Source organism: Cajanus cajan, chromosome 8, assembly GCF_000230855.2.
Source record: "Cajanus cajan strain Asha chromosome 8, NIPB_CcT2T_4, whole genome shotgun sequence".
NCBI lineage: Eukaryota > Viridiplantae > Streptophyta > Magnoliopsida > Fabales > Fabaceae > Cajanus > Cajanus cajan.
Window position 1 is genome coordinate 13654762 of NC_138524.1, and position 25194 is coordinate 13679955.

The window sequence follows — 25194 nt, forward strand, 5'->3', positions numbered from 1 at the left end:
CAAATATTTTTTTAAAATTTATAACTGATAACATTTCATATATATTTACAGTTGTCCATATAATACAAAATATTTATTATATAAATTAAATTTATGTCTAATATAATTTAATAATAACTAATTATAATTATAATATTCAATCAAACTAAAATAGACTTTAAAGTGGATACTTTCTTTTTAAAATAGATTTTGAGAATGCATATGGCAGGGTGGATTGGAACTTCTTAAGGAAAGCACTTACAGAATTTGGCTTTCCTGAACAAACCATCAAGCTCATGTTGAATTGTACACTGCCACAAGTTTGTCTCTGAAATGGAACAATGAGGTTCTTGATAGCTTCCTTCCGAGATGAGGCTTGAGACATCAGACAAGGTGATCCAATGTCACCATACCTCTTCTTATTTTGCATGGAAAAGTTGGCTCTCATGATATAAGAAAAACTTTCTATTGAAGAATGGCTTCCCACGAAGATTTCTGACAATGGCCCAAAGTTTGAAAATAAGTATTCAGAAATCCAAGTTCTTGGCCTCTAGGAATGTTCCTTGTAGAAAGCTGTCACAATTTTCTTGTATCATTAATTTTGGTCATACTAAAAACTTGGGTACATATCATGGTCAAGAAAAGTGATTTCTCCTTTATTATGGGCATATCATGGTCTCCACGAAGTGATGGCTACATTAAGATAGTCTTTCCTAGTTATTGATGACAAATGTCATATAAATTGCTTTTATTATTAGGACTTTCTTGTTTATTTCTTTTGTTGTACACTTTTAAATGATAAAAAAATCAAACTAAATTTATTTTCTATTGAAGACAACTTTATTTAATTTTATAATGCACAATTTTTATCATATAAATTAGCTTGATGATGTCTAATATAATTTAATAATAATTAATTATGATTATAATATTCAATCATACTAAGTTTAATCAATTTTATTCAAACTAAAAATACTATTTAACATAATAGAAATATTCTTGTAGTTGTTTTTTTTTTTCCTACACAAACTCGTAATATTAAAGCTAACATATTTATAAATTTTATTTCAGGGGAAAATAAATAAACTATCATTAAAGAATCTATTTATATTTTTGATAAAAAAATTGATTGCTTAAAAAATATTCTATTTTTTAATGTTCTTGATGTATAATAAAAGGAATACATGAGTTTGTATAAAATTAAGTTGTCAAGTTGACATTCAAATCATGAAACAATGATAAATAAAATTGTTATTCACAATTATGTAGTCATGTACGTAGCGACCTTGTAATTTTATTATTTTGATATTCATTTGTCAGATTTTAATAAAAAAAAAATGATATAAAAATGTTCATGTGGTTGATTGTTTGGGGAATTTATATTCTAAAATTTGTTACATTTTCAATTTGAATTTAATTTTAGGTCATGCTTAACTATCGAAAAACACTATTCGGTATTTATGATAAAATATAAAATAAAAAATAAAAAAAATTACACCTACTGTAAAAATGTAAGTATTTATGAAACCCGTTTCCCCCGAAAATAGTTATAAATCCTGATAGTAACCATTTTTAGGTAACACGAAATGAAAAGATAAAAATAGAATGCAAAATAAAGAAGAAAAGAAAAAGTGAAATTGTGATAAAATAAGAATACATGGAGAGCAACACCACTTTGAGAGGAATTCCAAAATTTAATTAGAATTATTAATCTACTGGAAAAATAGGACTATTAATGGTAACATCACGCTGTATGGCTTAAAGTAATAATACATAGGCCATTAACTTGTTTCAGAAAAATATACATGAAAGAATTGAGATTTGATAACGAACACGAGCTGAGTAGTAGTATTACACAGACACAACACCTAGAGAGGATTCAAGAGTTCTTGAACACTGACTGATAACAGAAAGTTGGAACTGCATCATCTCATGTTAGATGCAGGACTTGAGACTGCGGTTCCGTTGAACACCTTTCGTCTTTCCTTTCTTCTTTGGAGCACACGTAAATTTGGCGACTTGGGTTTCGTTGTGTCCTTCGAAGACCTAAAAAAAGCAAATGGTGTGAATATAAATAAAAAAAAATTGTTCATGGAGAAAACTTGTAAGGACTAAAAACAAAAATTAACTGAAGTTTAGGAAATAAAATCATATTTAATCCAAAATATAATAAAGCAATCAAAAGCATACTTTTGGGGACAAAACGGACGATCAAAACTTGGAACTGGTCTAGCCTGAGGAACCAGTGTCCTTCTCAACTGTTTCAATGCCTTTTCTTCTTCAATCTGCATGATGTTCATGTTTGCAATAATATATTAGTGTCAACATGCTACAAAATTTTCCTCAGGTCACTAACATATTGCAGACAGTAAATGTTTGTAACATACCATTTGTGCTGCTTCACTCTCCTCTCTGTATCGTTTGTACATCATTTCTTTTTCCTTAATCTGTACAAAGCAAATTATTTGAGTACTGCTAAAATTATAAATACTTTTCTGAATTTTCTTTTCAACAATAATAAACAGATATGGAATTTTTCATTACCCTTTCATCAAATTGTGCTCTATCCACAGCTCGATGATTCACATGTAAACTGAATTCCTGAACTTGCGTGAGAGGTTTGCGTACCTTCTCTGGAACGGGGATTGGATCCCTGATTTAATAACATCCAAGAAAAAAAGTAAATTAGTTTACTTGTAGCTTTTCATCTAACATACATTGGAAATATTAAAAAAAAAAAAAAAGTCTTGATTGTTGTTGCTCACTCTTTCAAGATTGGTTGTGCCTTAAACTCTCTCATCTGGGCCTCTTCTTGTTCCATTCTACGTCTTTCTTCCTGTTCCTTTTGCATTTCTTCCTCATGTCTCACCAGGCTCTCTAATTGGAATGGCTCTGGTCTTGTGCATTGCTTTGGTTCTGGTTTAGGTGGGATCTGCATATGGATTGGTCAAAAATACCAGTAACTTTAATAATTTTTTAAATTACCAAATAGATGAAAGAACCTTCCAATTGACAAAATTATGTACCACAGGGTAATCGGTGGTATAAGGGTATGGATTAGCCTTGGGAATCCTTGCATTTTCCTCATCCAACTGCTTCTGCAGAAGTTCCATGACCAGTTTCTTCTCTTTTTCGGCACCTCTTTCCTGTCGTGGTTAAGAATGTTGGTAAATAGAAGTTCCATTAACCTCTTCAACTAAAGAAACTAAAGAAAAGTAACGAACCTCTGTGTGGAGATGAAATGGATTTGGAGTCGTGTTTCTTGGAATTGGTTTGTGGGCAGGTTCAGACTTCAAAGAAAGCTGCGACCAGAAAAATAAATGATTACATTCTAGATCACCAGAAAAAAAGATTACAGTATTTACAATCTTTTTATATTATATATTATATATTATATTACTGAATCTTGTTTGTGAGCAGATACTTCATTCCATACTACCTTGGCAAACAAATCAGCCACGGCAGCAGGTGGTGGAATCCTTTCATTTGTGGCAAAGTGAAATTCCTGAGGTTCAGTGACATGTTTCTTGGTATGGCAAAACATTCCAATATCTCCTTTACTCTCAAAGATCTGAAATAAGAATGAAATTCGGTTATTTAATTTAAATGATAGAATAAAATTCTTAGAATTGGGTAAACGTAGATCAGCTGGCACTATTACCTTCTTATTTAGAGGTCTTGCCTTGAATTTAGGGATCTTTTCAAGCTCCTCCTGCTCTAATTCTAATGAGCTTTTCACCGTGGGTGGGCGGGCTCTTAGTGAGGTTTGGAGTAGAGGTGTTTTTGGTTCTGTAAGATGATGAGGCTTCCATGAATTCTCCTGTTCCAAGAAAAAGGAGTGAGTAATAGATCGAAGTGAATAATGAATAGTTGATTTAGTAGTTTCTAAAAGATACCTTACGAGACACCTCTGTCGAAGCTATTGAAGCTGTATCTGCATTCTGATGGGCCCTGGCCGAAGTTTCTAGACGAAATTCCTGAAGAAAATGAATAATGTCAACAATTCAAAATACGTATATATGTATGCATGAATGTGTATAATTCGCAATTCAATCTTCGGTGATGGTTTACCTTAAATTCTGGTGGCTGCGGTGTACTTCTTGGAATGGGAGGCAAAGTTGTAGTTTGCAAAATCTACAATAACAGAAAAGAAAAAAAAACACATAAATCTACACACAAATAGAAAAACAATCAGATAGGAGAAAAGAAGAACGAAATAGTACCTTCTTATTCAATGGTCGAGCCTTGAATTTTGGAATTTTAGCCATCATTTCTTCCTCAAGCTCAGCACTACTCTTCACCCTAGCTGGGCGAATCCGCTGATTTGTCTCAAATTCAGGCTCCTTAGGCCTAGTCAATGTAAGTTTTGGTTTTGTCTGGATCAAAGAAGCACACTGTTATGAATATTAAGTAAAAAATTATTTGAACATAAATAAAAGATGAAGTGGGAGAAGGAAAGTTGGATCCACATTACATGAGAAACAACCCCGGGCAATGACAGGTCTCTGGTACTAGATTGAAATCTTTTCATCATTTGGGCCATTGATACAAATGGTACAGAGGCTGGTGTTGTTGGTGTTTCACGAACATAAACCTTTAAATAAACAATTCAATAAATTAAGTAAAAAAAATAGCTAAAAATTTGAAACAGAATGATTGGATTTAATGTATGAAAATTAATGGGACAAAACAAACCTTTCTGTCCTCTTTGTGAGGTTTACTAGTGCTTGAAGACGCGGTTAACCCCAATCTTGACTTGTTATGGGGCAAAGTTTGATGTTTGACATTCAGAATCTGAAAGTCAAAAACAAAATAAGAATATATTTCAAGACATAAAAAAAATAACTTTAAACAATGAAAATAAAAACTACCTGTCTAGATTTTCCTCCTTCCAATTTTTGCCGCTTAATAGCTTGATTATCTTGGGCCAAGTGAGGAGTTCCAGCAATGCTCTTCACGGCTTCTGACTTTAATTGAGGTTTTGTATTCGTGGCTATCTTCTTCTTATTCTGTGCCTTCTTGGAATTAGTGGATGTGGTGACTTTTTTCTGCAATGCTGGTTTTGGTGTGCAAGCATCTTTTGCTACTTCAACAGATGACGCAACCTTTAAGCATGCACTACCTGGGCAAGGTGCACCATCGTCCTTTACAGTAGCCACACACACTGATTTTATATTGGTTTCCAGAACTTTATCATCAACAATTGCTGACACCTAGTAAAATAATATATAATAATCAGTCAAAGGAGCCAATTCATAAAAGTGCATATTTATCATCAAAATTGAAGCAAAAGTACCTTCTGCATTTTGTCAGCTTCATCTTCCTTTACAGTAGCTACGCACTGTGGTTTTATATTGGTTTCCAGAACTTCATTATCAACATTTGCCGACGTCTAGTAAAAAGTCTATGATCAGTCAAAGGAACCAAATTTAAAAGTATATATTTGTCATCAAAATTGAAGCAAAAGTACCTTCAGCATTTTGTCTGCTTGGCCTTCCTCTGTTTTGGTAGTTATGCTCTGTGGTTGTGTATTGGTTTCCTGAGCATTATCATAAACACTAGCTAACATCTGGTAAAACAACAGATACTCAGATAAAGGAGTCAAAATGAAAGTACATCTATATCACCAAAATTGAAGTGACTGTGTACCTTCTGCATTTTGTCATCCTCACTAAAATCACACAAGCTATCTACAGTAATAGATCTTGCAGTCTTGATTTTAGGCATGAATGCTGCAACAACAATTTGAAAACCCAAAAAAAACTCAACCGAGTAATTCTTTCATACAAAATACAAAACTGTCTCTCAAGCTACTTTCATCACTCTCTGAGACAACATCTAGAAAGAAAAAAAAAATCAGAGTTTAGGCTGAGAGCCATTATACATTCGCCATTCACAACATACAAAAACAAGGCGCAGAGTGAAAGAGTTGAATTTCAATTTCCAATAAAATAAATTACAGAGTTTGAAACAAAGCTGAGATCGAAAAACATCAGCTTAAGTCAATAGCACAGAACCACTCGCTACTAAAACCTGAGAAGCAATTGAAAGCAGAGCAACCTCGCCATATAGTTTATGACAAAATGAAATGACGCACGAAAGAAGCATTCGCATTCACACCATAATAGCATCAACTGTTTCATCTAACAGAACAGCGAATTCATTTCTCCGCTAGATACAAAACGCGATTCCACATTGATATGCAAAACCAATAAGAAAACCTAATTTCCTCCTCTCCATTTCAACATTCCACTCCGCCAAAATTGCCGATCAATAAACTCGACCTACGAATCACAACTTCCGTCCAAAGAACGGAACCCTAACTTCCGTCGATTCTAATCCCTAATCCTAAAAACCTTATCAATTATCATTATCATCATCATCATCACTTAGAATGGAAAATAAGCGATTAACGTAGAGCGAGGAAGAATGAGAGAGAAGAGGAACAGAACAAACATACGCGAAGGAGCGTAGGAGAGAGCCGTATCGAACCAGAGTTCGGCCTTATTGGCATCCTCGTCGGACTCGCCTTTGACGAAATCGAAGAATCGCGGCGCAGAGAATTCGTAGGTCTGGTCGATGACAGTGGTGGCGCCGGCGGTTTCCTCCGTCAGAGCCATTTGGGGTTCCGATTAGGGTTTCTTTCGGGAAATTAAGGAGTGATTAATAAGAGAGCGTGTGTTGTGTGTTGTGTGTTGTTACTTGTTACTGGGAAAGGAAACGAAAGGAGCGAGGGAGAGGGAGACTGTAATAACACTGTAACGGTCACTTCTCTAACGGTCCGAATTTTTTGAACTTTATTATTATTGTCTTCTCGACTCTTAAGTCTTAACGGCTATTTCTCATCAAGACATGGCCTCTCAAACGTTGCGTTTTGAGCAGATTCTCATTCGTTGCATTTTCAGTGACAAAAAAAAAAAGAAGATAAATAAAATGCCTAGTGTGGACTGAACAGGCAAATTATGGGTTTGAATTTCTTTTTATTTCTGTGAAAATTAATTATTAATAAAGTAATATAAATGTAATTTAATCAAAATGTACTTACAGTGTAATGGGAAATGTTGTACAATTACATATGGACATGTAAACTTAAAATGATTTTTAATTAATTAATGATATTTAAATTGGGATATAAATTAAATTCTCATTTTTTTTTAAATTTGAAATATAATAACTTGTTTGCATAAAATAAACCCATCAAAGACGTGTGCTATGCAATTAAGTTTGGTTGGGGAGAGGTCGGGATAGTTAGAAGCATAAGGACCTAGGTTCAATCCTCATTGCGACTATCTTTGTAATCTTTTCTATCTTCACAAAAAAAAAAGTTTGAGTTGTTAATCATGAAGAAATCCAATTGTATTAAAATTTCAAAAATAGTTTTGTTTTAGGATAAAAATAAGTTAAATTATTTTATGTACTTTTATTTTTCTTAAGAGCAAAATATTTTTTTTTTATTAAATTATACTCAATAGAGTACAAGATGTACCTGTAAAAAATATAATAAAAAAAAATACAAAGATTTTGTAGTAGCAAAAATCACAAGTTTTGAAACACATCTAAATGTTAAAGACATGCCTTAAAACATGAAAGTGTTATCTAATGATATAGATCCAAGACATTCAAAATCAAGAGTCCATGTAAGTGTAGTACTCATATTCACCACATCATGTCATCACTCACCAATCTCTTTTTCACCTTCAACAAATCCATTTAACCAATCATCAACAAATTCAAGATTCAAAAATCAATTGAGTGAACCAATCCCTTTCTTTTTGTCCTCAACCAATTTCAAGCTTTAATCTTTGCTGAATTTACAATGCGTCTATTGTTTAAATTTAAAATAAGTGTTTATAAACAAGTGATTTAAAAAAAAAACAATTGTTAAAGAAACATATAAGAGTTATTTTGTTTAAAAGTAGAAAACTGCTTATTTTGAAAAAAGAAGTTTAGACAAACACATCAAAAAATAAAAGAAAAATGTTTATTTTATTAAAAAAAGCACTTTAAGAAAAAAAAAAGTTTAAATAATCAGACCCAATATCTAACAAATTTACTTGTTTACTTTTTAAACAACATATCATTCTTAGCCTCCTACACAGTCCGTACCAAATATCATTATAGAAAACCATTTCATACCTTATCTATCATAAACATAACCTTTGAAAACAAGCAACATTCATGAAATAAGTGATTTCAGGTGCTTTTGTACCTATGACCTACCACATATTATATTTAGGTTAAAAAAAATGCTAGTGAAACATTTTCTTTAAGATTTTTTTTTTTTTGAATAAACTCTTTTTAAATTAATGAAATTATAACTTTCTACGAGGGTCTTAACTCATTTTTAATGAATTTTTATTATAATTTTATAGGTTTTAATGAATTTTGACTAATAGTATTAAGGTGTATGTTAAGAGGTTTATGTTAAGAGGAATTATTAGAAAATATGTAGTTGACATTCCTCTTTAATTAAAACAACCTTAAAGCTTAATTGTTAAAATAAGTTAGATTTTATAGTAGTTAAACAACATTTTAAAGGGTTACAATTTTAGCATAATAATCATAATAATAATAATAATTATTATTATTATCATTATAATAATAATGGTAGTAGTATTATCATTACTAGTAGGAGTGGTTATGGTTTGAATCAATTCAATGATACGATAAGTCCTAATTAAATAAAAAGAAAAAATTTGGATTGATTTAAATTATAAAATTAAAAATTCAGTGCGTGTTTAGATTCTCATCTACAAACCTTAAACGTAGATCAGAGAAGTAATTATTTATTACTTTTGATGCGTTTTAACATAAAAAATTGTTAAAATATGAATCATCAACGAGAATCCAAACACGCACTCAATCAATTTGATTCAGTCAGATTTTGACCTGAAGCAAATTGATATATTTGATTAAATAAATATCATATATTCCTATTATTAAGTTTGGGTTGTGAAGTTTGAGCTTTGTGATGTTGACTTGACACCTCACAAATTCCGTTGAGTATGACACATTTAATTTTTCCTTTTGGGTACATAATGAGAAAAGAAACAGTAAAAAAGAAGCAAAAACTAACTAACATAACAAAACAGTAACTCCTAACCCCTCAAAAAGGGAACTCCAATCGAATCAATTAGAAACAGCCTCTCAAGCAATATAGGAGCCTTTGAGAAAACAACCATGTCTTCATCTAATGAACCCCTACTTAGATGACATATATAATTTTTTTAATTTAATGATGTTCGATTTTCTTAAATTTGTAATATTAAATTTTTAAGTTGGGTACTTTATAATGTTGACAGAAAAATTTGTATTATTGAATGTTTTAAGTTTGCATTTTGTAATGTTTGATGCTTCAAGTTTGCTAAATTCAATATTTTATATTTGTTAAATTTAATAAGTATTGTATTTAATAAAATATAATATTTTCTAATATAATTAAACTTAACTATATCATATATAGTTATCGATTTTGGATAGTAAAGTAGAATAGTCAATTCTAAAAGTGTTATTGTTAAATGACCTTTACTATAACTAATAAAGTCGAGGTACTTCGTGCCTCTATTAAAAATAAAATAAAAATAAAAATAAAATTATAAAAGTATGTTGATTTAATTAATATTATGATTAATTCATTAGTTTCAAGTTTTTAAATTTGATTAAAAAATAAATTTTTTTTTAAAAAAATAAAAAGATATAATGGTCAAAAAAAAGTAAAAATCAAAATGACTACCAAAAAGAGTATTCTCTTTATATATTAGTATATATATTATATATAAAATAAAAATTAATAATATATATTAAAAAAAATAACTTAAATTTATGCATTAATCATTTTTAATAATAAAAATTCACAGTTATTAAACCAAACATAGAATAAGAAGTCGAGGGAAAAAATTCTTATCCTTAAAGCATTATATTAATTTTTCTGAAACTATAATAATTAAAAATAAAGAAAAGTAAAAATAAATTTTATCTTAATTAAGCCCATCAAATTAAACCCAAAAAAAAAAGAGAAAGAAAAAACAAAGCATTTGGGCCTATTGGTTTAATTTTGCTAACTCTAATTTGTTTACTATAATCTTAAGGATCATGATATATACACTTCCTTTTTTTTAATAAGTACATCCCCTTTAAAAAAAAAAGAATTAAAATTTTAAAATATTCTTAATTTTTATTTATTTATTTATTTTTTTACTTTATATTCTTAACATTTAATTTAACACTTTTTTTTTACATATCTATTTTTCTTATTTTCACATGCACCCCCTTAATTTTTCTTCACCTCCATCTATTTTGACAGATAATTTTAATTTTTTTAATTTTACATTATTTTTTTCTCTCTTTTTCTTTCAGTTTTCTTACTAATTTTACTATCTGTATAGTACTCTAGAATAGTAAAAATGTCTTTTTTCATAACACTAAACTTAATGTTAAGGTTTTTGGAAGGGTGGAAAGAAAAGAAGTGTTGGAAGAAAAAATGTGTGTCTAATTTGATAGAAATTGTCGACGAAACTACACGTATCTACAATATTGTTGCCTACTAGTTCTATGATTGTGGTGCATGTGAAAAAGTGAAAGAGTTGAGAAAATAAGAAAGTAATATAAAAAATCAAAAGAACTAAAACTACTGACTGAAATAGGTGAGGAATTAGAGAAAGATAAGATGATATATGTGAAAACTATAAAAGAGAAAAAAAGATGTGTGTAAAAAGAAAAAATAGTGAATTGAAAAGTTAGAGATGTAAAATTAAAAATTTTAAAAATAAAAAAACTATAAATATTTTAGGATTATTTTTTTTTTAAATAAAAGAGGTGTACTGATAATAATAATAATAAATAAAAAAAATGTATATATAATTAGGCTAATCTTAGTACCCAATGGCTAGTGTCCAACCCCCTCCCCCCCTGAATTATCAGATAGTCATCAAAGGAGAAGATAAAGCTGCCATAAAAGACATATATAGCAGAAACCCTGAATGAAAAATCAAATTAAATGTAAGATCAAAATTATATATTTTTAAAAATAGAATGATTAAATATTTTTATTTTAAAATAGAGGAATTAAAAATATAATTTAGTCTTTATTTTTTTTAATTCTTTCATTAAAAATAAAATTTTATTTCTTTTTTATTACTTCCTCAAGAGATTTCCATTTCTCTTTATTTATTTTCGTCTTCCCCTCCAAAATATTTTCAATCTCTTTTCCTCAAAATCCACATTCCCTTGTTCTAAAAAATTCTCGTAACTTTCTTTTCTAAAATATAACATTTAGAATAATTTTATTATTGATATTTATACTATAATTTTTTTAATCACAATTTTATAAATATATGGAATTGATTTTGAATTTTTTAAATTTATGATTCTTAATTTATAATCATGGTTATATATATATATATATATATATATATATATATATATATATATATATATAATTGATATCAAACTAAGATTAGGTGAAAGATGACTACTATTTTTTTTTATTATTGTGATATTTAATGTGAATGTCATTTTTAAAAAAAATTTAGTTACTTTAATTTTTTTTTTTATTTCTAATAAAGGTTTAACTTGTCATTTTATTTAAAATGAGACCAACTTATTAGTGCTTAAGTAATAATACATCTAAAATACTTTAAAATTGTATAAATATTTCTCAACATTTATATCCAAATATAACAATTTATTAAACAATGAGAGTTCAAATGACACCGGTGTAACTTTTATTAAGTATTACATCATTCAATACTTTTATATTAAATGTGAATTTTGTAAATCAAACCATTGAATTATAATTTCATATCTCTTTATATGTTTATACCAAATTTTATTAAAATTAAACAATAACTTAAAGGTAATCAAAATGTTCATATTTTATTATATTTTGAAATGTATATATTACGTCAATTTTTTTTTATAAGAATGAAGTATCAAATCATCTTGGATTAATATAAAATTTTGTATATATATGATATAAGAGTAAAAAACTTTCAATCTAATAGTTGAATTTATAAAATTCACATTTAATATAAAGTTATTGAACGGTGTAATACTTAATAAAAGTTATACCAGTATTATTTGAATCCTTCTCTTATTAAATAGGATCTTAATTAATTATTTACCTAAAACCACCCATTGATGTGAAAATTTTCGCGCACGTGTTTATAGAGGAGAGATTGACTTATTTAAGGGGGCGTTTGATGCAGGAATTTTTTTTTTTTATACACAGAAATCATGATTCCTATGAATAGTTAAAATATGTTTGATTATTCATACATGATTCCCAATAATTAAAGATTTTCATGTTTGATTACAATAGTACATTCTTTGGCTTATAAATATTTTTTTACAAAAATATCCTTTATTAAAATAAACTCATCATATATATTTATTTACTTAAATCTTATTATAAATATGATATTAAATTATTTTAAAAAGTTGAAAAACTAAAATTATTTAAATACAAAATTCAACAAAAAAAATAAAAAAAAATACTACATTATAATAAAGAAGAATAAAAATATATTATTTTATTTCATTCAAATAAAAAAAATAAAAAAGTGTTAACAAATATCATTAAAGTGTAGAAATAAAATAGATTTTAATAATATTATTAAAATTGATAAGATTAAGAAACAATGAGATATAAGAAAGAGAAAGAAATGGAGATATGGGAGGGAGGGAGAGAAGGGAAGGGGAGAGCGAGAGAGAGAGAGAGAGGAGAGGAGAGAGAGAGAGAGAGGAGAGGAGAGAGAGAGAGAGAGAGAGATGAGAGAGGAGAGAGAGAGAGAGGAGAGAGAGAGAGAGAGAGAGAGAGAGAGAGAGAGAGAGAGAGAGAGAGAGAGAGGAAGAGAGAGAGAGAGAGAGAGAGAGAGAGAGAGAGAGAGAGAGAGAGAGAGAGAGAGAGAGAGAGAGAGAGAGGAGAGAGAGAGAGAGAGGAGAGAGAGAGAGAGAGAGAGGGACAGAGAGTGAGAAAGAGAAATAGAAAGAGAGAAAGGGAGAGGGAGAGAGAGAGGGAGAGAGGAAATGGAAAGGGAGAGTAAGGGTGAGAGTGACGAAAAGAGAAAGGGAAAGAAAAATAGAAGGATAGAAAGATATTTTTTTTTGTTTTAAAAAAGGATATTGTGGTCTTTTTATATACATTAAAACTTTTTCCCACTAATTCGAAAAAGTTGGATTCTCACCTCTTTTATGAGAATGATTTTGTTGGAAAGTAAGATAAAAATAATTATCGGGGAAACTATAATTCTGCAAATCTCTCTTTTTATTTTTTAAAATAGCTACCAAATATGAAAAACTAAGATTCCCGGGCGTTCCTTAAAATGTAAAAATATTCCGCATATCAAACGTCTCTTAAGAGTAAGTTTACTTACACTTACTCCGCTCAATAACTTATATTATACATCAAATTTTAATGATCAAAGTATTAAATCAAAAGTTTTTAATGAATACATCAATTTTGTAAATTTTTAAAAATTTTAAAAATTATTTAATATTGCGTCTCATCAATTATTGATGGATAATTATAAAAATAATTTATACATCAATATGAATTTATATAACAAAGTATCATATAATTTTTAAACTTCTTAAGAATTTACAGATTTGATTTATAAATTTAAAATTTTTATACTTAATAATTCAATCATTAAAATTTGATATAGAATATAAGTTATTGAGTAAAATAATAAAATAATTTAGTGGCTTTTATATATATATATATATATATAAAATGTGAAGTTATTCATCAATGTAATGCTCCAATACTTTAGTTTAATGAGAGTGCGAATTGTGAACGTGGTCAATGCGATACAATTGCAAAAAGTGGCTCCATAACAAGCAACCTTATAATAGAATTTGCATGCATTAATCAGTCTACTCAATTTCACTATTCAATTTAGGCACATCAATTAATCACAAAGCAGTGATTTACTTTTTCTTTATTAAAGTTGTCTTTTTTGCTTCATTCCAAATTCCGTGGCTGCTCTTGATTGACTCAGTTGCATTCACATCAAATCATGCATAACATAATCCCATCATGCAAAGTAAATTATTTACAAGTTACAACCATCTTTTTGAATGGATGGCAAATAAACTTGTATATATGAGTAATCCTCGAATTGGTCCTGATTTTGATGAAAAATATTTAATTTGACTAAGTATGGATACGGATAAAACTCGATAAATTAAACTGGGTACGGTACATACCCGCCTCGTATCCGTACCCGTACCCGTACCCCGATTTAATTATATTAAAAAATTTAATATTTTATTATGTGTAATTATTTATATAATGTGAAATATTTTATAGTTATATAATTATTAAGAAATCTCTTGATTAAAATATGAGATAAAGGAATAATCTAATTATAATTATAATACAATAGAAAAAATAATTTAAAAATATTGTATTTTTTTTGCAAAAAAAAAGAATAATTTTTTACGAGTATGAGTACGGGTACAAGTATACCCGATACCTGACGGAGACGGGGATGAAGATGAAAATCACATACCCGACAGATACAGATACGGATACGGGGATGAGTTTGTGTTGCAAGGACAGGATGGGTATCATAAAACCCGTACCCGACCCGCCCGGTTGCCATCCCTACCTCTGTGTAATAATTCAATAAAATTATCTCTTCTCAATATAAAAATTGTCTCACATCTACCAAACGCTTCCTTCTTTGTACATATTCATTCCGAGATAAAAGATAATAACATAGTTGAAGTTTTTTAACCCCTTTTATCACCCAATAGAAAATAAAAAAATGTCTTGACATCAAAATGGCAAATATATTATCACACATAACGACCAACTTGATCGCAACCTTTTATTATTAGCCTCAAGATTAATTGCTATTTCATCGTGACTTGGTAAAACATTAATGACACACGTACATATAGATTTTTCTTCTTGTCATGGAACACTAATTTTTCATCGACACAAATGGGAACAAAGATCAAGTGGGAAAGTTGAATATTTGGAACATAATATGGTAAAATGATGTGAAATAGAAATTCGAAAAGAGATAGGATCACGTCGGCAAGAACGCGTAGTTGTCAAAGAACACGAGCTGTAAAATAAAAGTTGAGTCACGTGTTCAAAAGTCAAAGTTCCCTTATTTATACACTTATCCTCATTTTCTCTCTCTTTATTAAAAACTCTTGAACTCTGGACAACTTACACAACTTTCTAGCCGTTGTAATTAAACGTAAATGACTAGGCAGAGAAATTCTCCCACATGATAAGGTAAGTAGAAAAAAAAAAAACCCTGAATTCTTTCTATTGCAAATTAAGCTCGTGCTTAAATTAATTTCCATATTTCATATTTGTCAACTAGAGTAGTTTTTAGTTGATTCATCGTGGCTTTTGCAAATGCAAATTCTTGCAGTACTATGGAGTTATCTTGAGGTTATTGATTGTTTGCAAGATATGCAACCTGTTTGTTATTTCAACTAGTTTTATGAGCAATGCTTGATATACTTAGATTTAAATTGTTTTTGTTTACTTAAGAAGAATATATAGAGAGATTCATATTATAACATAATTCAGAAAATTTTCAATGCATTGTATCAAATATAGAAAGTGGTTATTGATAACATATGGAGATTCATCAAAGCTGTTTTTAATGGCATCTAAAAGTAGTGATCGCATAAACGATATGATCCGAATTCATGCTCAAATGCATGACTGAGTACATGACAGTGTTCAATATGGCAATTCAAATGTTTTGGTTAATGGGATTTTTTTTTTAAAAGAAGAAACAAGATTATTTCCTTAAATATGATTGTTTTCAAACATGGCATTAGTTTCATGGTCTAGCTTCCACAAAACTGAGATTGGAGATTTACTTCAAACCATGTTTCTAGGTGAAAGCAGGATTTGGAACATCAACATCGGACACAGGAAAGGAAAAGGGAAAATATCAAAACGCATTACACATGGCTTTCACTTGATGAAGGGAAAATCAGGGCATCCAATGGAAGATTATTTAGTTTCGGAATTTAAGCAAGAAAAGGATAGAGAATTAGGCTTGTTTGCTATATTTGATGGCCACTTGGGCCACGATGTTGCAAGCTATTTGCAGAACCACCTTTTACAAAACATCTTGAAACAGGTAAGATGACTTTCCTATTACTTCATTAGGGCATGTTCTTTAAGGCTCTATTTGGATCAAAGAGGGATTGGAATGTATTAAAAATTTGTTTGGTTAACAAGAACTGAAATACTTTAACAAAGAGATAGTCAAGTAGCTGCTCTTTTCCTGTGTAGTTCATAAGGGGGAGGAGAGGATTTTAAAAACTATATTTACTTTTGTATTATTGTAATTTTAAATTTGAAAACACAAATAAGAATATTTTATATATTATACTAAAAATGTAATATAATATATTTATGTTTGGTGCAAGCAGCATGACTTTTGGAGTGAGACAGAGAGCGCAGTGAAGAGAGCTTATCTTGAAACAGATGAAAATATATTGGAACAAGCACTTGAGTTAGGGAGAGGAGGGTCAACAGCTGTAACTGCAATACTGATTGATGGCCATAAGCTTGTAGTAGCAAATGTTGGAGACTCAAGAGCTGTTATTTGTGAGAATGGAAAAGCCAGACAACTATCCATAGATCATGAGCCAAGCAAGGAAAAAAAATCTATTGAGAGGCGTGGTGGTTTTGTATCAAAAATTCCAGGTAAACCACACCCTTTGGTTTTTCAGGTGTTAAAACACACAAAATACAACATGTGCATGTGTTATAATGTTGGATTTAGGTACTTATTCAACATTTTCTTAATTTTATAGGCTAATAATGCTCCCCACTTTCAAGATCAAAGCAACCGTTTTCTCTTATTTCTATGTTTGATTGTGAAGTTTATTATTTTCATAAACTTCCATGTGAAGCTTACTTAAAGAAATTAAAATGAATTCATGTTATAAGTGATTTTTACATGTTCAAATAAGTTCTTTTCCAAATGCTTTAGTCTTAAGAATCATTTGATTTTCAGGGTTTCTGCAACATAGTTAGAAGGACATGCTTTGAAAATATATTATATAACCTATTATACATTCATTTTGATGGTTTATTAGAATTGGATGAGAAATTATGAACAAAATTAAGTTGGTAATATGGAATATCTGAATTTCTGTTTCTACAGGAGATGTCCCTCGAGTAGATGGACAATTGGCAGTAGCAAGAGCTTTTGGTGATAGGAGCCTGAAGATGCATCTTAGTTCAGAACCTGATGTGTTTGTAGAGGAAGTAGATCAACATACAGAGTTTCTTATTCTGGCTAGTGATGGAATATGGAAGGTTAACTTTTTTTTTCATCATTTTTTTTTCTTTTCACATCATTATATTATATTTTTTGGTAGTGTTTTTAAATTTATCTATAATTAAAAGCCACCGTAGTTAAAAAAGAATCTTAAATTTAGATTTATAATTTCTTTAGTTTAAAAGTTATTTCTTAGTTGAAATATTTTGTATAGTGCATTCTTAAATCTTGAGATTTGAATGGAAAAGAATAATAAAAGTCAACCGCTCATTTTTTTCTACAAGAACGAATTTATTTCATTTCAACCATAATGAAATAAGCAATAGGTTTGACTATAACCAAAGACATGTGACTAGCATAGATTTGCTAACAAGTCTCTAAAAACATTAATTAAGAAATTAAAAATAAAAAGTTTCAAAAGATGAAAATAAAATTAATACTTTATGCATATTGTAAAATGGTTTTATAGATATTGTGAAGTACCTTAAAAAAATATTATTTCTTTTTTAAATTGTCTTATAATAAGAAATAGAGGGGAGGTATTTTTTTCCTTAAAATTTTGTTTATCCTAATTTTTCCTTTATAGATGATACAAGCTTAGAATATGCATGCATGTTCAAACATTCCTTGATAAGTTTAGGAGACATTACTAAATAGAAAAGTTAGTAGGGAGTTGTGGGAATTTAGCAATTTATCAAATCTCATTGATGGAGCTTTGCATTTTCTACTTTTATGTAGTAAATAGTAATCCCCTTATTATAACTAACAAAAATTTTGCCATGATATTTACAGGTTATGTCAAACCAAGAAGCAGTGGATTCTACTAGACAAATAAAGGATGCTCAAGCTGCAGCAAAACACTTGATAGAAGAGGCCGTTTCCAAGAAAAGTAAAGATGACATATCTTGCATAGTTGTGAGGTTCCAATGACATGCTTATGGATAAACATAGCAACATTTTCCCAAGTGAAGAAGGCCCTAGCCAATAGATATTTCAAATGATGTGTATCTTAGATGAACTTCATGGTCTTTTTTCTAAGTTAAGTGCTTGTAGAAATTCACAAGCACTCATTGCATGTATAAATGATCAAATCATAACTTTTACTGTTTTTGGTGAGAATTATTAAATTGCTTGTGTGTACATGAATAATAGTAGTCAACACAATATTTCAAGTGGTTCTATAACATTTGCTTGAAATTTCTTGTCCATCATTTTCTCAAGTATTTCTTCTCATTTGGTAAATAAAAAAATTGAACTCAATGTCTACTTTAATATTATGTTTTTCCATATACATTGGTTTTTAACATTTAACCCAAAATCACATAATTAAGTAATCTAAGATCCTTTCATTCGGGTCATATGTCCATGGATTTATTATCCGATTTATTGGTATTTCTTGTTTACTTATATCATATCTTTATTTTAGTTTTTATTTTTTCTAGTATAGGTCTAGATAATGAAAAGTAGCAAGTTATTAATAGTTTTTTTTTATATTAAATATATAACTTATATTAAGAGCTATTTTAGTTTACTTTAATGGTTGAACTAAAAAATAAGTCAAGTCTCACACTAAACATAGCAATTATACACTAACACTATTTGTCAATTTTTTACTCATTTCAATCTTATAGTTTTCCTTTTGTTATTTGGAAAAAGAAATGAGAATAAGATGAGACAAATTGAGCATATAATGAAAAGTCTGACTGTTTAGCATTTTAGAATATTTATTAGTGATTAAAGAACACTACTGAGTTAGTGTATGAATTACTTTAATTTTTCCACAAGTATCAAAATGACTTGTTATTATCCATAAAAATATATTATATATTAATTTAAATTAATAAAATAAAATATCAAATATTATTCATAAAAAAATATATACTATACATATTATATGAAAAGTAATAAACTTAATTTACTCAATAATTTACATTTTAAATCAAAATTTAATGATTCAACTGTTAAATTAAAAATTTTTAATATATAAACTAGTATGCAAATAATCCTTTGATTCCCAAATGACATTTATATATAAATATTCTTGAAAATATTTATAATAAATAAAATAAATTTTCAAGATTCTCATAATCATGATTTTTAATGTACTTATGAATTTTAGACATGAAAAAAAAATATTATATACCAAATGCCTCCTTAATTTATCCTTTGGTATCAAGTACATGTATTATTTATGATGACAAATTTACTCAAATTGAATAAAGATGTTAATTGGCAAAACTCTTCCCATTTATGACATACATTTTCAAGTCTTGATCTCAATATTATTGATTAAATTAAAAAACAAAATCATATCAGATAATATATGCACATGAAAGTATGTACCTTTAGTTTATGAAACTTATTACACATAAATTTTATTCGAGAAATTGTATAAAGACAAAATTTTCATCTATTTAATGTCAGAAAATTATGAAAAGTTGTATTAAAAATTATGAAAGTTATGTTATCTATCAGTTTCACTTATAATTAATATTTTGATTGATCACTAAGATATTTTTTATTAATAATATTTTTTTATTCACAAGGTTTAAATATGGGACTTTATTTAAAGAAATAAAGTCTAGTATCACTCAAACTAATGACTTGTTAGTATGAACGTAATTTTTAAATATTAATTAATTAAATGAGAAATAATTAAATAAAAAATGATAAATTTCAAAATTAATTTTAAAAAAATAAATTTCAAATTATTGATAAATTTAATATCACTCTCATAATGAGCATAAAAACTAATAAATAGATGAAAAAAGTAATACTTTTATAAAATTAGTCTCATTATTAATATTTCTTTCTATAAAAAAAATGAAACACAACAACAACTTTCTAAAAAGAAATATTAGGGATATAACTGGAAAAAAAATTAATATTACATTAAAAGTTTAAAATAACATTTATTTTAGAACTCATTTTTTCTCATTACACAACATTTATCATGAGATAAAGAGAGTATACATATTTAAAAAAGTCTGATATATAGGATTTATAGTAACTATTTTAAAGATAAATTACATTTTCAGTCTAGTGATCTCTATAATATTCAATTTGTAATTTTGATCTTTCAAATTTTAATTCTATAATTTTTATCTTCTAATTTTATAAAATTTGTGGTTCTTATCTAATGCTCATTCATTTACTTATAAAATTGTAACATTAATTTTAATTTTACCATATTTTCATCATTTTACTACTTTTATTATATGAAAATAAGAATTAAAAATATAACTTAACTTAAATATTATTTATTATAACATTTGGGACACCTTCTACTCCAACATATATATATATATATATATATATATATATAATAATAATAAAAAGAAATATTTTATTGGATAAAAAAAATATTTAAAATTGAAATGACAATTCCAATAATCATGTGAGTAGAGAATTCACATTCATGTACTTAATCTAAATAACAAATAAAATTACAAAGAATAAAAATTGAATTTTCCAGAATATATACTTTAATAAAACATAAACAACATCATATTCTAATTCTATCTATGTCCCGATGTCACATGTCCTATCAGAGCAAAATCTCACATAAAAGCATAAGCTCCATCGTCCACATCCTCAATCTCATGCTGCAGATGGTCTCCTGTATATTAAACAAGAGAAACAACACAAAAGAAGGGAGTGAAAAACATCTCACTCTGGCTCACGGTGTAGGAACGCACACCGGATAGCCAAACACAAACAATACAGTTACCTCATAGATCAATCAACAACAATAGCTTATCCAATCATCCAAGTCATACAAATAGTAATTTATCATCATTTAATAATAAGAATGCACATGCATGGACACAGACTTCACATTATCATGCATGTGGCGCAAGTAAAACATCACATAGCATATTGCCGCTAGCAATACACGAAGAGTAGTCTAGGAGTACATGCCAGGTCACATCCTCTGCGCACTCTCACTAGAAGGATATACTACCAGAGTCTCGTTGGGATAGCTAAGCCGCGCAAGATACATCCCATGCACACAATGGGCGAGACTGAGACTTCCAAACCAAGCTATCCCCAAGGACTAATCCCCAAAGCTTTTACACTAGGGGGCATTCTCTGGCGGTGTATTCCATATCGTACCCTTAAAACATTTATGCAAATGATGCATGTCAATCAAGACTCTATGCATTCTCATATCACATTGTCATTTCCCATGGTCATATCGCATCATCACATTTCGTCATTACATTTCATCATCACATTTCATTATCACATTTCATTCACAATCTTCATATAGCACTTTATTCCGTATTAAAACTCATCTATTTGCATAATTAAATACACATTTATACATCTTATACAGCAAGGAGTACAACAAAACAATCAGAAGGTAAAACAGAAATATTCTTATTTTGCCTGCTGCTTATAGGGTTCTCTCAAGAACCCATAGAACATTCCAATTTATGCAATAAATATTTAAAATAAGACAATTCACGTATATAATTATTATCACAATTAATTTACTCATACTGGCACCAATGCACTCCCTTAGGGCCGGGTTTCCCGTAGGAACCCATAGGAGTACCAAATTCCACAATCATAGCCTAAACAAAGTTTCTATTCATACACACATTAATTAACTAATTGAAACATACAAGAAAAATATGACATACTACAAACACAGGATTGGGGGCCAATCCCACTACCCATCATACAATCCCCACTGTCTCTTATATTTATTCTCATTTAAATACTCTCCTCTTATAATAGGCGGATTGCATTATCTAAATGTGCAAAAGTCTCTTTTATTTTTTGTTATGTCAAATGAACAATTTATTATTTAAAAAATAGTAACTGAATATCAAAATGAAATATATATTTTATCTTTATAAACTTATACATGCACACACACATATATAGTGTTGACTCTGAGTTTTTTGGTATCCCGAGAAAAGTGAAAAAGTAATATCCTTATAAATATTTGAATATTACTTGAGACTTCAATTCCCAAGCTTAAAAGTGTAAATATACAAATAATTAAATATAATTACATAAAAATGACTAAACATATAATATACTTGTAGGAGACTGAGTTATCATATGATACCATTATCCAATTGAAAAATTGATTAATTATAGTGACACATCACAAAGAAATTTGTGATGGATAGATGAAACTCCATAAATTGATTGAAATAAGATGGATCATAATTTAAAAAATAGAAAGAAAATCAAATAAATTATAGATAAAAGAAAAAGAGAAAAAAAAATAAAGACAACTCTTATTTATTATTTTTCATTAACACATTTTAAAGTTCACACCAAAAAAAAAAATCAACAACATATCACACTTTTTTCTTTATATCTAATATTATCAATATATTTTTTTAAAAAAATATTGGCAAATTTTTGTTGACTAGTAGAATAGTTAATTTTTCATAATAATTATGGTTTGTCTAATAAATTTTTAATAATTTAATTAAATAATTTTTTAATTATATAAACTAAATAATATTTTTTTTGTGCCCTCTAATAATGAGACCATGAGCAATCATCCTACTAACTTGTGTTGTCACTATACATATATACTAAATTATATATTTAACTTTTTATCTTATTTTTTATATTTATTTTAATTTTTATTCATTAAAATATTTATTTTAGTCTTTTATATTTTATATTTGAATTAGTTTGTTCCCTTTGAATAATGATTATTTTCAATTTTATAACATGATTTTTAATCAATTTTTTACTAATTTAAAATGTAAAATTTATAGCATTAGATTCACTTATATGAAAACTATGAAATGTAATTGACATTTAAATCCAAAAAAACTATAAACAAAGTGAAAATCATGTGAAAAATGTATTTTATGAACAACTAGAAAATAATTTAAAATTAGATCTTTTTAAATCTTTGATTTTAAATATCCATGGTTTGAAATAAGTTTCAACTCTTGAATCCGTTAAAAAAAGATTCAAAATAACTAAATTGACCTAAATTTAATAAATAAAAGACCAAAATGAAACTCAAAAATAAAATAAAGGATCAAAAGTATAATTCAATATATACATACATATACATGTGTGTGTGCGCTCACTTACTTCAAGAGTAAGTTTTAGTAGATTTTATTCACTCAATAACTTATTATTTACATTAAATTTTAACGATTCAATCATTAAATTAAAAGTTTTTAATTTAAAAATTATTAGATACTTCGTTTCATTAATTTAAATCAATAGATATTTATAAAAATATGTTATACGTTAATTTAAATTTATATAATGAAGTATCATATACTTTTTAAACTTTTTAAAAATTTGTAGACTTGATTTATATATTAAGAAGTTATAATTTGTAAACTTGATTTATATATTAAAAATTTATAATTTGATTTAGTTTAATTTTTTTATTTTTAATTTTTTTTATTTAAAATTAACTAAAAATATGTAATATGATGTTAGTTGTTTCAAACAATACATCAAAAATAAAACTAAAAGTGTACAATACTAAAATATTTTGATCATTTAATATATTTAATATTAATTCTTATCTTATTATTTTAGTAAAAATATTTTTTTAATACAATTTTAGTTATCATATTCAATATTTTTTTCATCTACATATACATATATATATATATATATATATATATATATATATATTTATTTATTTATTTATTTATTCTGTCACTTAATATTCTTGCGAATACTATAAATAATTTATAATTTTATTCTAAAATTCAGTTTTATATTTTACAATTTCATAAAATAATTTTTAAATATTATAACATATATTTAAAGAAAATATTTTTTAATAGCTTACAATTTTAAAAATAATTTTATATTATGTGTCAATTTTGTATACATGTATTATGAATTTGAAAAAACATATATTTACAAATTAGTACAATTTGATTCAATTTGAAGTGGTTTCATATTTCAATTCAAAAATCAAATCAAATTGTGCAATTTAAAAAAAAGAATTGAAACAAACCACAAATTTACAGCTTTTCATCGATTTTTTTTTTAATTTTTATCAATTTGCTATTTTTTGTTTGGATTAGTTCAATTTTAAACACTCTTATTTATTTCCATCCCTGTACTTGACCGAACAAAACTATTAACTCATTTCATTCTCTTGTTTTTTCTACTTCAAAATCTCTCCTCTCTTTTTTATTAGAAAAAAATTCAAGTTTCATATCAACTAGAAATAAAATAATTAAAGAATATATAAGTGGAAAACAATCTTCACCTTACAAATACCAAGCTTAATAGTGCTAGATATGAGGAGATGTATTGTAAAACACTAAACTTTCACATCTTTAAAAAATGGTCACCTATCCTAGATCATTAAAAAGGGTCACCCACTATTTACTCACATACCAAACTCAATAAAGATACTTACAAACCAATTTTATAGGTTAAGCTAGGCTCAAATCTACTATTTTAAGATGATATCAGAACTATCCTAGATCTTTAAAAAAAAGTCACCTATCTTAAATCATTAAAAAGGGTTATCCACCATTTATTAATGTAACAAAATCAATAGTGCTGGACATGAAAGAGTGTATTGGGAAACACTCAAGTTTCACATCGACTAGAGATAAGATAATTAAAAAATATATAAATAGAGAACAATCCTCACACTAACATAATATAAGAACTATCCTAAATTATTTATAAAAAAAAAGTCACCTATCATAGATTATTAAAAAGGGTCACTCACCATTTATCTACGTTCCAAGTTAATTTTGTAAGATTGAATTAGACTCAAATTCACTATTCTAAAAGGGGGTGTATTGGTTTAGGATTTCATAGGATTTTAAAAGACTTTTTTTGAGTAAAAAAGTCCGTTGGTATTCAATTAAGATTTTACGTCACTTAAAAATAATCCAGATTCAATCTGGATCTTCAAGATTATTTAAGTAGTCTATTAAAATCTATTGGTATTCATTTGAGATTT

At 27.6% G+C, this 25194-nt stretch overlaps 2 protein-coding genes across 2 annotated transcripts; one reads left to right on the forward strand and one right to left on the reverse strand.

Annotated features, from left to right (window-relative positions):
* Positions 1-1653: 1653 nt before the first annotated feature.
* On the reverse strand, positions 1654-6720 carry TPX2 (targeting protein for XKLP2). The gene is made up of 19 exons (XM_020367606.3): positions 6440-6720; positions 5629-5711; positions 5450-5548; positions 5276-5371; positions 4851-5192; positions 4675-4773; positions 4454-4573; positions 4203-4355; positions 4051-4113; positions 3876-3956; positions 3641-3799; positions 3419-3550; positions 3204-3281; positions 3006-3125; positions 2745-2911; positions 2524-2632; positions 2367-2426; positions 2170-2264; positions 1654-2025 (listed from the first exon to the last, which is right to left on the reverse strand). Exons 1-19 carry the CDS (start codon positions 6597-6599, stop codon positions 1905-1907), a joined length of 2337 nt encoding a protein of 778 aa, XP_020223195.1. The 5' UTR covers positions 6600-6720; the 3' UTR covers positions 1654-1904.
* An 8595-nt stretch (positions 6721-15315) lies between these two features.
* Positions 15316-18460, forward strand: LOC109805987 (putative protein phosphatase 2C 58). The gene is made up of 4 exons (XM_083062457.1): positions 15316-16100; positions 16396-16672; positions 17136-17290; positions 18045-18460. Exons 1-4 carry the CDS (start codon positions 15783-15785, stop codon positions 18180-18182), a joined length of 888 nt encoding a protein of 295 aa, XP_082918583.1. The 5' UTR covers positions 15316-15782; the 3' UTR covers positions 18183-18460.
* Positions 18461-25194: the final 6734 nt, after the last annotated feature.